The sequence below is a fragment of the Prionailurus bengalensis genome, chromosome C1, assembly GCF_016509475.1.
Source record: "Prionailurus bengalensis isolate Pbe53 chromosome C1, Fcat_Pben_1.1_paternal_pri, whole genome shotgun sequence".
NCBI lineage: Eukaryota > Metazoa > Chordata > Mammalia > Carnivora > Felidae > Prionailurus > Prionailurus bengalensis.
Genome location: NC_057345.1, coordinates 150,125,579 through 150,141,093, shown reverse-complemented (window position 1 = coordinate 150,141,093; position 15,515 = coordinate 150,125,579). Strand labels below are relative to the sequence as shown.

At 35.5% G+C, this 15,515-nt stretch overlaps 1 protein-coding gene and 1 long non-coding RNA gene across 3 annotated transcripts in view; one reads left to right on the top strand and one right to left on the bottom strand.

Moving 5' to 3' along the window:
- The window catches only part of LOC122481371 (lymphocyte antigen 75), a 132,199-nt gene that overhangs the window by 54,714 nt on the left and 61,970 nt on the right, over nucleotides 1–15,515 (top strand). For both annotated transcript variants that reach the window (XM_043576863.1, XM_043576862.1), the window contains exons 16-23: nucleotides 517–631; nucleotides 4,771–4,806; nucleotides 5,190–5,365; nucleotides 6,244–6,311; nucleotides 6,583–6,662; nucleotides 7,244–7,383; nucleotides 9,345–9,450; nucleotides 9,878–10,038. In XM_043576863.1, coding sequence (XP_043432798.1) covers nucleotides 517–631; nucleotides 4,771–4,806; nucleotides 5,190–5,365; nucleotides 6,244–6,311; nucleotides 6,583–6,662; nucleotides 7,244–7,383; nucleotides 9,345–9,450; nucleotides 9,878–10,038 — 882 coding nt within the window. The remainder of the gene's footprint in view (nucleotides 1–516; nucleotides 632–4,770; nucleotides 4,807–5,189; nucleotides 5,366–6,243; nucleotides 6,312–6,582; nucleotides 6,663–7,243; nucleotides 7,384–9,344; nucleotides 9,451–9,877; nucleotides 10,039–15,515) is intronic.
- On the bottom strand, nucleotides 7,629–14,686 carry LOC122481372. Its single transcript, XR_006296838.1, has 2 exons — nucleotides 13,495–14,686; nucleotides 7,629–8,146 (listed from the first exon to the last, which is right to left on the bottom strand). It is a non-coding gene; the product is annotated as an uncharacterized LOC122481372 (long non-coding RNA).

Genomic DNA, 15,515 nt, shown 5'->3' with positions numbered 1-15,515 from the left:
CCTCTCCTTTCCTTTCTTCTCTGCTTGCTGGCTGGGGTTTATAGAGAGCAATCTTGGATCACATAGAAGAAGCTCACATCCTGGCAGTGCAGAGCAACACCACAGCAGGAACCTAGGCCCTTGATGTCAGCCTCTAATGTCACATTTCACAGATCTGCTTTCATCACAGTCTGCTATTTGGAAGCCACGGAAATAAGCATCTTTTTCTAGCTTGACCTTTCTCAAATTTAAAGGTGCAACCTACAATTTCGTATCAACAAGAACAGAAAAAAAAAAGCAATAATTTATATTTTGGACATAAACATGACCTTATCATAAACATGACCTTATTTCCTTTATCAGCCCCTTTGAAGGTTCTTGATTAGGCTGTTAACCATTTAAACACTGTGTTCATTCATTAAACAAATATCTTAGGTGCTAGAGCTAAAATAGATTAAACGCTATAGGGCCTAAAGTTTAGTGTTTTATAAAGCTGCATTGACTTCAGAATAGTCTGCAATTCTCTTCCTCCTTTAGGTCATTCACAGGCCAGGGCGAAGAAGCTGGTATTTCTATGATGACAGAGAATTTATTTACTTACGACCTTTTGCTTGTGATACAAAACTTGAATGGGTATGCCAGATTCCAAAAGGTAAGTGATAGTTATTCCTTTTCACAATCTTCTCATGTGAACATTGTAAATGCTGAGCCTAAAGTGCCTAAGAGAGCATTTTAGTCTATAATCATAATTTTAAAAAGCCTATAAAGACACAGTTAATACATTAAGCTCCATCCTGCTAGACTCCTACCCTGACTACAAGGTTGGCTTATTGAGATTAGATGGTACCTTCCTCTTTGATCATGAAAGAATGTGTATATAAAATAAAATTTAAGTTGAATTTAGAGAGATTAGATTTGGAAATGAAAGATTAATTCAACTAAAAGAAGATATATAGTGGAGGGAATCATTTCAATTTTTATTTTGATGCAAAATGAAGATAAACTTGGGAAGAACGAGGCAAGAATCAAGAAATCAAAATTTGGCAGGTCTCTGTAACATGTGGAAGCAATCTGCACTGAACTCCCATATTGCCAATAGTTTATGGAATTCAAGTTCAAATCTAGGAGACCAGTTAGCTTGATAGTAGAGGCTATGGTGACAAAAAGGAGAGAAAGGGGAATAAAGAGATACCTTTTTATTTAGCTTGTTACTAGGAAAATGTTAAAGAATATTAAGGAAAGTATTAAGATTTTTAACACTCAAATTGTTTTTCAATAATTTTAAAATAATTTTAAGTAGTTTTATTGGGTATATTAAATTAAGTAGTGGTAAATGCACAGAAAGCTCTAAAGGAAATTTCTGAACTGAATGTAAATCATTGGAACTAAAGGTAGATCCTCTACTAAGCTCTCAAAGAACCCAGAGTGTCCCTTCATGCAACTATCTATTAGAACATTGTTCTTTTTCCCAAAGAAGGCCACCATATTGCCTTTAAAAGAGCTTCAGACATGATATCCAGTACAGTAACTGCAAAGTCTCTTTCACAAAAGCAATTAATGGCAGGCCATTAATAAAAGAGGGAACTCTGTGTGTGTTGACAGGGTTTTTCCAATAGAGAAATTATACCTGAGGTATTCCTGATTATTTGATTAAACCTGCAAAGGAACAAAGGGAAGCCAATTTGGATACCCTTTAAACAAGCAGAGAAGTAACTAACATATATGACTAATTTGGATAAGTCTCTGGTTTGAAGCAGGAGTGGTGATCTTCCCATTAATCTTTAGTATTTGCTAACGTGCCACAGACAGTGTCATTGCTCCCTCCAAACTGTGTCCTCACTGGTATCTACTACCCCACCCCTGTGCCTCCTATCTGAGCAGTGGGGCAAACCCAAGAGTTCACACCAGCATAACTAGAGAAACTACAAACCAGTAAGTACAGGAAATATTATGAAGAGCATGTAGTTGTCTTTTTGTCTTTTTTATATATTTTTTTATTTTAAATAAAAAAGAAGGGAATTAACAAGCTTAGCAAACATAAATCAATTAACTAACTAAATAAATCTTCTGAATAACTGTACCCCTGCTCTCCCCATGTAGAAATAAATTTAAAAACTAAAGAACTTCCTTAGTCTATTCACAATTGTCTGAAGAAATTAGTGATTGTTTGATCCAGAAGTTTAAATGTTAGGGAAACTTCCCTTTGATAGCCCCTAAATTCTAAGTTATAATGTGTCACATTCACCTAGCTGTATGTTTTCTCAGTTAGTAGAGCAGCTAAAGTCTGCTCAACTGGATATTTCTGTATCAATCTGTATTTTTCTGGTTTTGTTAAAGCAGTTTATAAACCTCAGTAGCCTAAATCATCATACCTTTGCTCTAGTTCCTGCCTTTTTTTTTTTCCATAAAGAAGTTATCCTACCTATTTTTTTTTAATTAATTTATTTTTTTATTTTGAGAGAGAAAGTGTGGGTTGGGGAGGGGCAGAGACACAGAGGGAGAGAGAGAATCCCAAGCAGGCTCTTCACTGTCAGCATGGAGCCCAATGTGGGGCTCAAACTCACAAACCATGAAACCGTGACCTGAGCCAAAGTCAGATGCTTAACTGACTGAGCCACCCAGGTGCCCCTGTCCTTTTTTAAATGTTTATTTATTTATTTTGAGCGAGAGAGTGAGTGAGCACACAAGCACAAGCCAGAGAGGGGCAGAGAGAGAAGGGGAGAGAGAGAATCCCACGCAGGCTCCACCCTGTCAGTGCAGAGCCCCATGCAGGGCTCAAATGCAGGAACTTCAAGATCATGACCTGAACCAAAATCAAGAGCTCGGCACTTAAGTAACTGAGCCACCTGGGTGCCCTTTGCTCCTGTTTTTTTTTTTTTTTTTTAAACTTTTTTTCAACGTTTTTTATTTATTTTTGGGACAGAGAGAGACAGAGCATGAACAGGGGAGGGGCAGAGAGAGAGGGAGACACAGAATCGGAAACAGGCTCAGGCTCCGAGCCATCAGCCCAGAGCCTGATGCGGGGCTCGAACTCACGGACCGGGAAATCATGACCTGGCTGAAGTCGGACGCTTAACCGACTGCACCACCCAGGCGCCCCTCTCCTGCCTTTTTTAAAAAGGTAAAAGATTTATAAGATCTGAAGAGAAACCAGAGTATTTGCCTTTTTTATTACCCGATCCAATTGTTTCTAATTAGTCCCCCCTTCTCTAAAAGGGATACTTTGACAACCTAGAAATTTTAAATAGCCATAGCCGCTATAGATATACATAATTTTAAAATATTCTTTTCTTTAAATTGAGCAAATAGTATCAAAAATAAGACTCATAAAAATGTCTTTAGTAAAATCATCTATAATGCCACTACCCAAACACAACAAGTAGTATATTATACTTCTTGATAACTTGCACATACATACGTAATCTTGTGAAGAAAAAAAAAATTGCATTCTGCTTTTCTCACTAATTTAAAGAAATTTCAAGGTTAGACATAGCTTACCCCAAGACACAAATGAACAGAAATTTTTGATGAGATTACAAACAAGAAACTATGTATATTTTTAACTGATTTGACCCATTGTTGATAGAAATTACCCAGTATGCAGAGAACGACTCACAGAGAGAAACCAAAGATGTTAGATACATAGACAGTCCTTTAAGTAGGGTCATCTGTCCATTATGCCCAGATACAACAACGAAATTAAGAATAGCTATTTTCTCTGTAATTTATAAGATTCATCAAATTATGTCTTTGCCTTGGAACGGCATGACATATGACCAACTCTTGATCTCAGGGTCATGAGTTCAAGCCCTGTGTTGGGCTCTGAGCTGGGAGTGAAGCCTACTTAAAAAAAAAGAAAGAAAGAAGTGGGGGAGAAGAAGGCAACAAGCATTCTGGGGAAGCTACTCTGCCCGGCAACTGTCTGGGTACTTTTGAAGGCGTGGTCTTAAGCTGATTTTCACAGTCTTTGTGAGTATGGTAGCAGAATCTTGTTTTTTTATTTATAGAGTAGAGAGTTGAGGCTCAGGGAGTTAAACAGCTAATCCAAAGTCCCACAGCAGTGAAGGGTCTGAGGGCATTTGGAAACTGACGCGCTCAACTTCAAAGACGAAAATTCTTTGTAATGTACTGTATTTTCTCTGTTTCCAACTAGGAATTCTGGGTGATTTTTATTATTTTTATATTTATATAAATTTATATAAATATTTATATATATATATTTATATAAATATATATGATTTTCTCCCAGTTTTGTCTCTTAAAAAAGCTTCTTAAAAAGTTCAGTACTGGATTACTCTAAATTGTTTACAAGGATATCCTAAGACAATGAACTCAACCAACCCAGGTTTATGGAACAATTACTCAAATTGCATTGGATGGAGAAGTAATTAGCTCCTGAATAATCTCATCCTACAGTGATTGTCTTGGTGCCTATTCCTTACTGCTCATATGTAATGTATATGATATACTCATTTGCTTATTTATACTTTCTAATTATTAACTGTATCTTATCCGTCTAGTCTTCCTTTGTGACTTAGTGATATAAGGTAGAGAACTGCTAGTAATACGTTAATTGTAATAGATCTGCTTTTTTGATTGCCACTAAAGCAGTTTAGCTTAGGCCCCACGAAATTCAAACTGAAGCAATCATAATATGAAAGGTAATGGTTTGGCCATAAATGGTCAAACTCAGCAATTCTGCAAGTTCTCTTGAGTTAGATTAAAGGCACTTACTGACATTATCTCTAATTGGATACTAATTTTAAGCCTTTTGCTTTCTTTCTTATATAGGCTTTACTCCAAAAACACCAGACTGGTACAATCCAGGTAAGTTAAGAAAACTAAAATTTAGCCAAAGCTGCTTTTACCTTCTCAATAATGTATTTAGTTCATTATTTAAGCCATGGCCTAAGTGCCAGCTTTTCTATCACATCTTCAATGGAGGTGAAGTATCTCCAGGCAGGAAAGGTGATTGGCTGATGTGGAATGAGACTTTGAGGCTGGATTTGTGCTCCTCTGTGAGTACAGAAGGCTGGCTGTATCTCTCACTGACTCAACAATCCTTGGTGCCTTGGAGACAGCACTGCCCTGGCCAGAGAGACCCAATAATCTAAGTGGATTACTATTTATAAGTAGTTTTGAACATTAATTTGTGTTTAGAGGCTGCATTTTGATTTGTACATAATTCTGATATTCTTCTTCTTCTTTAGAGCGTGCTGGAATTCATGGACCTCCAGTTGTCATTGAAGGGAGTGAATATTGGTTTGTTGCTGATCCTCACTTAAACTATGAAGAAGCTGTGCTGTATTGTGCTAGCAATCACAGCTCCCTGGCTACACTGACATCTTTGACAGGACTAAAAGCCATCAAAAACAAAATAGCAAACGTAATTTGAGATAATATATTAAATTTTTTTTTCTTATTTTCATTATTTATTCCACTAAAAAATATTTCAGCTTATTGGGGCGCCTGGGTGGCTCAGTAGGTTGAACGTCCGACTTCGCTCAGGTCGTGATCTCACAGTCCAGGAGTTCGAGCCTCGCGTCGGGCCCTGTGCTGACAGCTCGGAGCCTGAAGCCTGCTTCTGATTCTGTGTCTCCCTCTCTCTCTGCCCCTCCCCCACTCATGCTCTATCTCTCTCACTCTCAAAAATGAATAAATGTTAAAAAAAATAAAACATATTTCAGAAATCTTGCCAAAATCTACAAAAGTTAAATGTTCCTTTCAAGTAAAATTTGCCTAACAGCATCCAAATTCATCATTTCATGTTAGAAAAGTTAAATAGAACTGTACAATGTTTTAAAATATTCAAGATTAAATATAAATGTCAATTTATAAGATGAACATCAATAGATAATATAAATTACTCTAATTCTTTTATTTTGTAGTAAAAGTTAATTTTATAGTTGAGTTTCTGTTTCTTCTAATAACTAACTTTGCAAAATATCTTTGTGGGAAAAATAATTTTTATATTTTTAAATGTATAATTCCTTGTAGTATATCCTCTATATCCAATTAACATATGTCTGTTATTACAGTGACCATATTTTCTGTATGCAAAATAGCACATAGTGAATATACAGAAGTTTTCATCTACTTCTTTGGTGAAAGGACCTGGTGTATATAATTTAGAGACCAAGGAATGTCTGGAAATTTTAGTGGTTGTGGTTATGGTAAGATAGGGTATGTAAATCAAAACTCTCTTAAAAAAGTCAACACATGTAAGGATGGGTGATTTTGTTGGTTGGTTGGTTTGTTTTTCAGATATCTGGTGATGAACAGAAGTGGTGGGTGAGAACTGGTGAACGGCCCATAGATCGTCACTTTCTTAAGTATGTGACACAATTGATGCTGCCTTTGTAAAGTCATTTTAAGAAGTCCCAAATTCCCTTTAGAAAAGGGATTGCTATTTACAATTTGTTTTGAACATTAATCTGTGAACTGAGTAGACTAGAGAAACCAAGTCTTTTTGCATATTAACATTAAGAAAAAAGTGGTATAAAATAATGGCATAACATTAAATTTAGAAGTAAAATTACAGTAAAAAACAGAATGGAACATGTAACTACGTTATGAGCTGTGCAATCTCTCCTTTTCTTTCAGCTCACGATATCTATGGCATCACTTTCCTATAACATTTCGGGAGGAATGCTTGTACATGTCTGCCAAGACTTGGTTTAGCGGTAAATTAATTCCAAATCCTTTAATGTTAATTATGTAATATGTGAACTTCAGGTTCAATTACTAGCTTAACCTTGTTTTCCTTTTGATTACATGTTTGGTTGCTTCATCTTGTTTTGGCTTATTGCTAATGACTATGGCTCAAATTCCAAATGCAGATAAAGGTGCTTTTCACTGTGAATATTTTGACTTTATCCTAAAGCAGTTACTTAGAAATAAACTTACCAATTTCATAACTGATAAGCTTATAAACAAATTTGCCAAGATAAACAGGTAACAAATTCTAAATATAGTTTAGGTCTCTTTCCCCTTCATTAGCCTTCGCTTTCAACCTATTTTCTCACCATCAGGAACTGTGGTAACAGAGGTCATTATACCAAATGTGTGCATTTTTATCGGCAACACTGGTATACTATAACCTACTGATAATTATAGAAGATAGAAATGGCTACAGGAGAAAAGGAATATATTGTAACTGTTTGGGAAAGAATGATTTGAAGAGATTTTCTTTACTACTGGATTGTTTTTAAAATTTGCTGAACAGAAAATTCTCACTACAGTAATCCTGCTTTTCATTTCTCAGACTTAAATAAACCTGCAGACTGTAGTACCAAGTTGCCCTTCATCTGTGAAAAATATAATGTCTCTTCGTTAGAAAAATATAGTCCAGATTCTGCAGCTAAAATACAGTGCTCTGGGGATTGGATTGCTTTTCAGAATAAGGTAAAAAGAGAATTGCTACATTGTACAAATGATGATTGCTTTCATGCTGGTTGTATGGCCTGTGGCAGAACGGCAGCCCATCAGATAACTTCACTAAGATAGCCTCTGCATATTTCAGTAACTCACCTGATCCCTCTGCATTTCAGAAACCAAGTTGACTCTCAAGTTAGGCATGCCTACAGGTCTTTCCAAGTCCTGTGTTCCTATTCTGTTGCTACTAAACTTAAATTGCTGATATTGATCTGTCAATGGATTGTAATACTTTAAATAGACTCTCTCTATAGCATGAAGCAAACTGACAGTTTCTGGCTGATAAATTTTCCCCCTGAAAGAAAACATCCAAGCAGTATCTGTCAATTAAATTAGACCAGCATTCCCCAAACTACTTTTTGGGAACTACACATATGCTAACAAAATGCTCATCATTGATCTTGCTTCCAAAGGGGGCATTCTAGATCTGCCTCTTTTGAGATTCATAATCTGTATTGGTATATGTATCTCTTTGGAAATGCTAAGTAGAGAGATTGCTATAGTATGTTAAAACATCTATCTGTTCTGTTACATAAGAGAAGTTTGATGATAAGCAGGCTGAGGTTGGTGTGAGAGCCCCATGACATCTTCAAAAATGGCTCCTTTTGTCTTTTTGCTCTGCCATCCTTAGCATAATAAAACGTCCAAGCTCAAGTTCAGAGTGTTCTCTCTCAGGTCTTTTCTAGAAGCCACCCGATGATGATGATTTATATAGCTCATTGGCCACTGCAGTCTGTAAGGAAGATGAACGAAAGCATTTTGTAGAATGTTTCAAGGAACACAATTTAGAGCATACTACTCCGTACTAATGTGATCATAGTATCAAAAAGAAAAAGGAAGATATGTGTCTGACAACTGAAAGCTCTGTACTAAAGCTAAGATATTAATTTTAAAAGTAGTACAATCTTTTTTCCCCAAGGTACTGGGACTAAATTAATTTACATAGTTGGTGTAATTTTGAATTAAAATATTCTGCCAAAAGAAACAGGGATGATTTGTTTTAAAATACCTGTTTTTATATAAGGAGGTGATGATTTGGAATGCAGCCTTTGAAGTCAGATGGAACACAATCTAAATGCTGACCATACCACTGTCTGGCTATTTCACTCATTGGAGAAGTTACTTAACTGCCCTGTGCCTCAGTTTCCCCCCATTTGTTGTGAGAATTAAATGAGATAATATTATGCAAACTGTTTAGCACATGGGAAGCACTCAATAAATGGGAGGTTTGGGGGCACCTAGGGGGCTCAGTTGGTTAAGCGGCCGACTTTGGCTCGGGTCATGATCTCACGGTCCATGAGTTTGAGCCCCATGTAGGGCTCTGTGCTGACAGCTCAGAGCCTGGAGCCTGTTTCAGATTCTGTGTCTCCCTCTCTCTGACCCTCCCCTGTTCATGCTCTGTCTCTCCCTGTCTCAAAAATAAATAAAATGTCAAATAAATAAATAAATAAATAAATAAATAAATAAATAAATGGGAGGTTTAAAAAAAATAGTTTGACTAATAGACCACTCTAGTTGCTTATATTGAAAGCAGAGATCTGCATTCATATAGTACTACTTTGTAAATTTCCATCTCTCAGAGACCAAAAATTAGCAGCCCTCTAAAAGATGAGGTGTTTATGGGTCACCTCGGTGGCTCAATCAGTTAAGCCTCTGACCTTTGATTTCAGCTCATGTCATGATCCCAGAGTCATGGGATTGAGCCCTGCGTCAGGCTCTGCACTGAGCGTGGAGCCTGCTTAACACTCTCTCCTCTCCCTCTGTCCCTCTCCCTGGCTTGTGCTCTCTCTCTCTCTCTCTCTCTCTCTCTCTCTCTCATTCTCTCTCTCTTTAAAAAAAAATAAAGATGAAGCGTTTACCTACTATGTGAGCTTTCCTGTGTCTGGAATCTTATTCTTCATAAGAATATTCTTCCTGTTTTTTGTTTACAGTGTTTTCTAAAAATCAAACCCAAGTCTCTCACATTTTCTCAAGCAAGTGATACTTGTCATACCTATGGTGGCACCCTTCCTTCAGTGTTGAGCCAGAGAGAACAAGGTAGCAGAATTGTTCTGAAAACATGTTTTATTATGATCTGGGGAGCCGAGATTGTTTGGGGAGGCCGTGGGGAATTAGCATATTAAAAAATCTTATTAGGGGCACCTGGGTGGCTCAGTCAGTTAAGCACTTGACTCTTGGTTTTGCCTCAGGTTGTGAACTCGCAGTTTGTGAGTTCAAGCCCCACATCGGGTTCCTCAATGACATTGCAGAGCCTGCTTGGGATTCTCTCTCTCTCCCTCTCCCTGTCTGCCCCTCCCTTGCTCATTCTGTCTCTCTTTCTCTCTCAAAATAAATAAATAAACTTATTTTACAGAATAGGTAAAAGACTATCTTTGTAGATAAGCAAGAGATATTCATTAACATTTTTAATATATCTTTAATTTGAATAAGTCAAATGCTTTTAAAAAAAATCTCTTTCTGACAGATTTTATTACATCCTTGCTTCCGGATATGGAGGCTACATTATGGATTGGTTTGCGCTGGACTGCCTATGAAAGGATAAACAAGTGGACAGACAACAGGGAGCTGACATACAGTAACTTCCACCCATTGCTGTCTGGTTGGAGGCTGAAAATACCAACAAATGTAAGTTTTTTTGAATCAGAAATCTATATAGGTTTGTGACATACCCAAGTATTCCATAAATTACTAGATTAAGATAATAACAAGGGTCTGTTGGGACACCTGAGTGGCTCAGGTGGTTAAGTGTCCAACTTTGGCTCAGGTCATGTATGATCTCACGGTTCATGAGTTCAAGCCCTGCATTGGGCGCCATGCTGACAGTGTAGATCCTGCTTTGGATTCTCTCTCTCTCTCTCTCTCTCTCTCTCTCTCTTTCTCTGTCCCTTCCCCATGTGCGCACACTCTCTCTCTCTGTCTCTCTCTCAATATAAATAAATAAGCATATAAAAAAAGAATAAAGGTCTATTTTATGAGTCCACTTATATGAAATGTGCAGAGCAGGCACATCGTTAAAGATAAAATGTAGATTAGTGTTTGCCAGAGGCTAAGGAGAAAGGAAAGATTGGGGGTGATGCCCAAAGGGCATGGCATTTCTTCTTGGAGTGGTAAAAATGTTCTAAAAATTGACTGGGGGTGATGGTTACATAGTTGAATATACTAAGAACTATAGAATGTGTGCTTTAAATGGGTAAATTATATCACCTATGAGTAATACGTCAGTAAAACTGTCACAAGAAGAACAGGAGCTCCCCAGCATTCAGGCAGATGCCCCTGTTTTTCACAGTAGCTTCAGACTCCATGACACTTATTTTACAACCACAATAAGCCATCAAGGAGTGAGATGCAAATAGAAGCAAATAAAAATGTTTTATTAACATTTTGGGATTTGGGGGCTGTCTCCTGGGGCCAAAAGTACAAAATTGGTGATTAGTGATCATTCTTCCCAAACAGCTACACACAAAGAAGCTATAGAAGGGAAAAAAGCATTGTGTTAACAATAGTTACCTTATACCATGATTCTGCTGCCCCCTGCTTCTGTCTTCCCTATTTGCTGGATATAAACCACCCTTTGCACAATGGCAAAGATTAAGAAATTAACTTTAAAGTCAAATTCCAAAGGTATGCCTAGACAACAGTCAGTTGATGTTCCTGATGCAGTATAACTTTGCTCAAGGTAGATGTTGGTGGCAAAGGGAACTCTGAGTCATATGTAATTCTGTACAAAGTAAATATTAAAGTAATGCTTGGTTATCATAGAAAATCTGAAAGTTGTAGAAGAGTAAATGCAATAAAGAAAACTGTCAACCTGATTCTACTTATACTTAGGCCAGTAGCTTTCAAGGTTTCAACCATAACCCCATAGTAAGAAATACATTTAAATTACCATTTAGTACATGAATATAAATATAATATTGAATTGAAACAGATGTTTCAAGAAACAGTACTTACCCTTACAGCATATACCCACTGATATTTTCTATTTTATTTTATTCTAGTCTAGTCTAGTCTAGTCTAAGCTATTCTCCTTCTCCTATCCAGTCCTATTTCATTATCACATATGTGAGTCAAGATCTACTGAATTGATGTCACAACCTACTAAATGAGTCACAGACTATATTTGAACCCACATCTAGGAAATCACAATAAGTATTTCAGCATTTTTCCTTCTAGGGCTTTTTCATATATTATCTTTCTGACATAGATAAAATCACAGTCTGTTTACCACTGTATACATACTATGGTATTCTACTTTCCTTATTTAGTATTATATAACAGTTTCTTATACCATTAAAAAATATACTTGATAAGCATTTTAATAGTTGCACAACACTTCATGATAGATATGCGAGAATATTTAGGTTGTTTCCATTTTTGCACAATCATAAATAGTGCTATAGTGGACGTTTATGTGCATAATCTTTGGTTATATTTCAAATTACCTCCTTAAGATAGATTTTGGAAGTCATATAGCCAGATCAAAAGATGTAAGTAGTTATAAAGCCCTGATCACCAAATGCTTTCCAGAAAGGTTTATGAGTTTATATTCTTATTAGCAATATATTATGATTGCCATTTTATCCATAGCAGCATATTAACAATTTCTAACATTTGTTGAGCATCTAATATGTGTCAGGTACTTTGCTAATGCATCATATACATTATTTCATTTAATCTGCATGACAGATGTGAAAAAGACTATTACCCCACCTCTATCTTAGAAATGTAAAAACAGAAGGAATCCTGTAACTTACCCCCAATTGTGCAGCCATGCACATTTAAATGTGTCAGACTCACATTTAAATCTAGGTCCAAGATTCCACAGAACCAGTGTTCTTAGGTACTTTACTACGTTGCTTGTAAGAGACATTGTCTTTTTTTTTTTTTTTTTAATATTAAATTTATTGTCAAGTTGGTTTCCATACAACATCCAGTGTTCATCCCAACAGGTGCAAGGGGCATTATCTTTTAAAAATTCTTGCTAATTTGGTAATTTAAATATGTCATATTTTTGTTTATATTTCTCTGATATCTAATAAATTGTATATAGTAAGTTCTATAAGTTCAGTAGTAATTTGAATTTCATCAAGTATAAATGTTATGTTTTGCCAATATTTATCAAAGCCTTCATATATTTCTTTTTTCTTTCTTGCCTTCATGTGTTTCTTATGATATTATAACTAAATATTAAACATGCTAACTCTGTATTACCTGTGTTTACTAAAAATATTCCAGTACATTTTTAAACTCTGAATACCAAAAATATTCTAGAAATAAGTTTTGATTTTTTGCATGTGTGTATATTCAAATCTGTTTATCTCCTTTTTTTCCTCCATTTCTATTAGATTACAAAGCTCATCATGTAAATGTTAGTGAAATATATGTTTATATTTTCTTTGCCTTTTTTTTCCTGACAGCATGGTACAGCCATGGTATATTGTGCATGTTGTCAGTGAATACTTAAGGCATTTCCCTAGTCCTGTCTAACATCGTTTATTAAATATACTTCCATTTGTTAAAGACAATATAGGATGCCTCCTTTATTATATATTAAATGTGTGTGTATGTGATATGCTCTTACATAGCTATAACGCTGATCTAAATACTATAATTTTGCCATATTTAAAAAATAATAATAAGAATAGTTATCCTTTATGTATACCTTTAAACAATAGTTTTAGCTATTCTTGTCCATTCTTGCAAACTATATTATTTAGTAAATTTCCAACTAAACTAATTAAATTAAAATAGTTCTGATGAGAATTTGACAATATTTTAGGGAGAATTAACATCTTTTTATTAACCTTTCAATTTAAAAATATGGTGTACTATATCTCTCCATTTACTCAAGTCTTCCTTCAGAGCCCTCAGTGAAGTTTTTGTAATTCTGTCTCATTGCCTCTGAGAATGGCAGGTTTTTTCTTGATTTTCTCACTGACAGGCAGAAAGCTATTATTTGGGTATATTTATATATGTATTTCACAGGCATCCATCTTCCTAAAAGCCTCTTATTACTTCTCAGAGTTTTTCGCTAGATTTTTTGGGGGGTTTCCTAATCAGATAATCATAATCTTCAAATACCTGTCCATGCTTCACCACATATGGCTGGAGTTCCAGAACTGTAGTACTACCAGAAGTAATAACCACCAACCTAGACTTGCTCTGTATTTTCTGGACTGTCTGAAGTCTCTCATTGTTATATATGATGCCTACTCTTTGTTTAAGTTTTATCATTCTACAACTAGCTTATTTAGAACTTCTATTCAAGAATAAGTACGGAATTTTCTGAAGCTTATTTCCAGCATCTGCTAAAATTGTGGTATAGCTATAGTAAACCATTTTCATTTTCTTATCATAAAATCTAGTTGCTCAGAATGGATTATTATTTTACTACTATACTGAATTGGATTTATTAGAATTTTATTTGAGAATGTTTTCATCTCTGTTCACAGAGTTAATTTTTTATGCTATGTGGTCGGATTTTTTTTCCGATTACGTCAGCTTCGTAAGATGAACTGGGTAGCTTTTTGCCTTTATGTTTTGAAATTATGACTCAGCCTGGAGAATTTTCTTTCCCTGAAAGTTTGAAGGAATTACCTAAAAAATCATGTGATGTTACTTTTCAGAGATCATTCTTTAATAATAAAAGGATTTGGTGTAGTGGTTGAGTGCTTAAACTCCAGAGTCACATTGTCTGCATTTGAATTCCATCCAGCCATTTAGTGTGCCTTTGTAAGTTCACTTAATTTTTCTTAAGCCTCAACTGTTCATCTGTAAATTCTGACACTGTTACACCTACAATACAATGTGAGGATTACATAGACAATTCATTTAAAGCTTTTAGCTCTCTGACACATAGTGTTTAAAATGAACTATTAATATTAATTTTCAGTTTCCTCCAAAGTTACTGGTACATTTTGGATTTTCTGTTTCTCCTTATAAAAATTATGCTAATTTGTAGTTTTCAAGAAAGTTGCCTACTTCATTTAGATTTTTTTTTTAAGTTTTTAAAATGTATTTAAGTAATCCCTACATCCCACATGGGGCTCGAACTCATAACCGCAAGATCAAGAGTCTCATGCTCTTCCAACTGAAACAGCCAGGTGCCCCTCATTTAGATTTTCTAATGTATTAGAATAAAATTGTGTATACTATTATCTTTTTAAATCTCCATATCTTAACTTGATTGTGTTTTTACTTTTTCTTATTCAGATTTTTACAAAATTGGTGTGTTAATGACTTCCTCTTCCCTCTTCTCCCCTCTCTACTCCTATTGCTTAAGATACATTTACAAATATTACTACATTTTCTATCCTGTTTTTCTTGGTGTTATATTTTTATTCATTTTCTAATCTCCTGTATTCAATTCTTAGTTCATCTTTCCTTTAAAAACCAGAATACATTTAATAATATATATTTGCAGAATTCCACTATTGGGTATTCACCCAAATACCAAAACACTAATTCAAAAAGATATATGCACCCCTATATCTATTGCTGCATTATTTACAATAGCCAAGATATGGAGGCAACCTAAGTATCCATTGATAGATGAATGGATAAGGAAAATGTGGTACACACACACACACACACACACACACACACACACACACACAGAAATACTACACAACCATAAGAATGGATGAGATCTTGCCATTTGTGACAACATGAATGGACATAGAGGGTATTATGCTAAGGGAAGTAAGTCAGACTGAGAAAGGCAAATACCATTTCACTCCTGTGTGGAAAACACTCATGTGAAAAATGAAAACAAATGAATAAACAAATAAAAAGGATAGTCAGACCTATAAACACAGAGAACAAACTGAATGTTTGTTCAGAGAACAAACTGATAGTTGTCAGAGGAAGCAGAGTGGGAGGGTGGGCAAATGGGGTGAAGGGAAGAAGAAGATATAGGCTTCCAGTTATGGGAATAAGTTACAGGAATAAAAGGCACAGTATAGGAATTATAGTCAATGATATTATAAGTGGATTATATAGTGACAGATGGTAGCTACACTTGTGGGGAGCATAGTATAACATATAGGGAAGCTAAATCACTATGCTGTATGCCTGAAACTAATGTACCTTTGTGTGTCAAC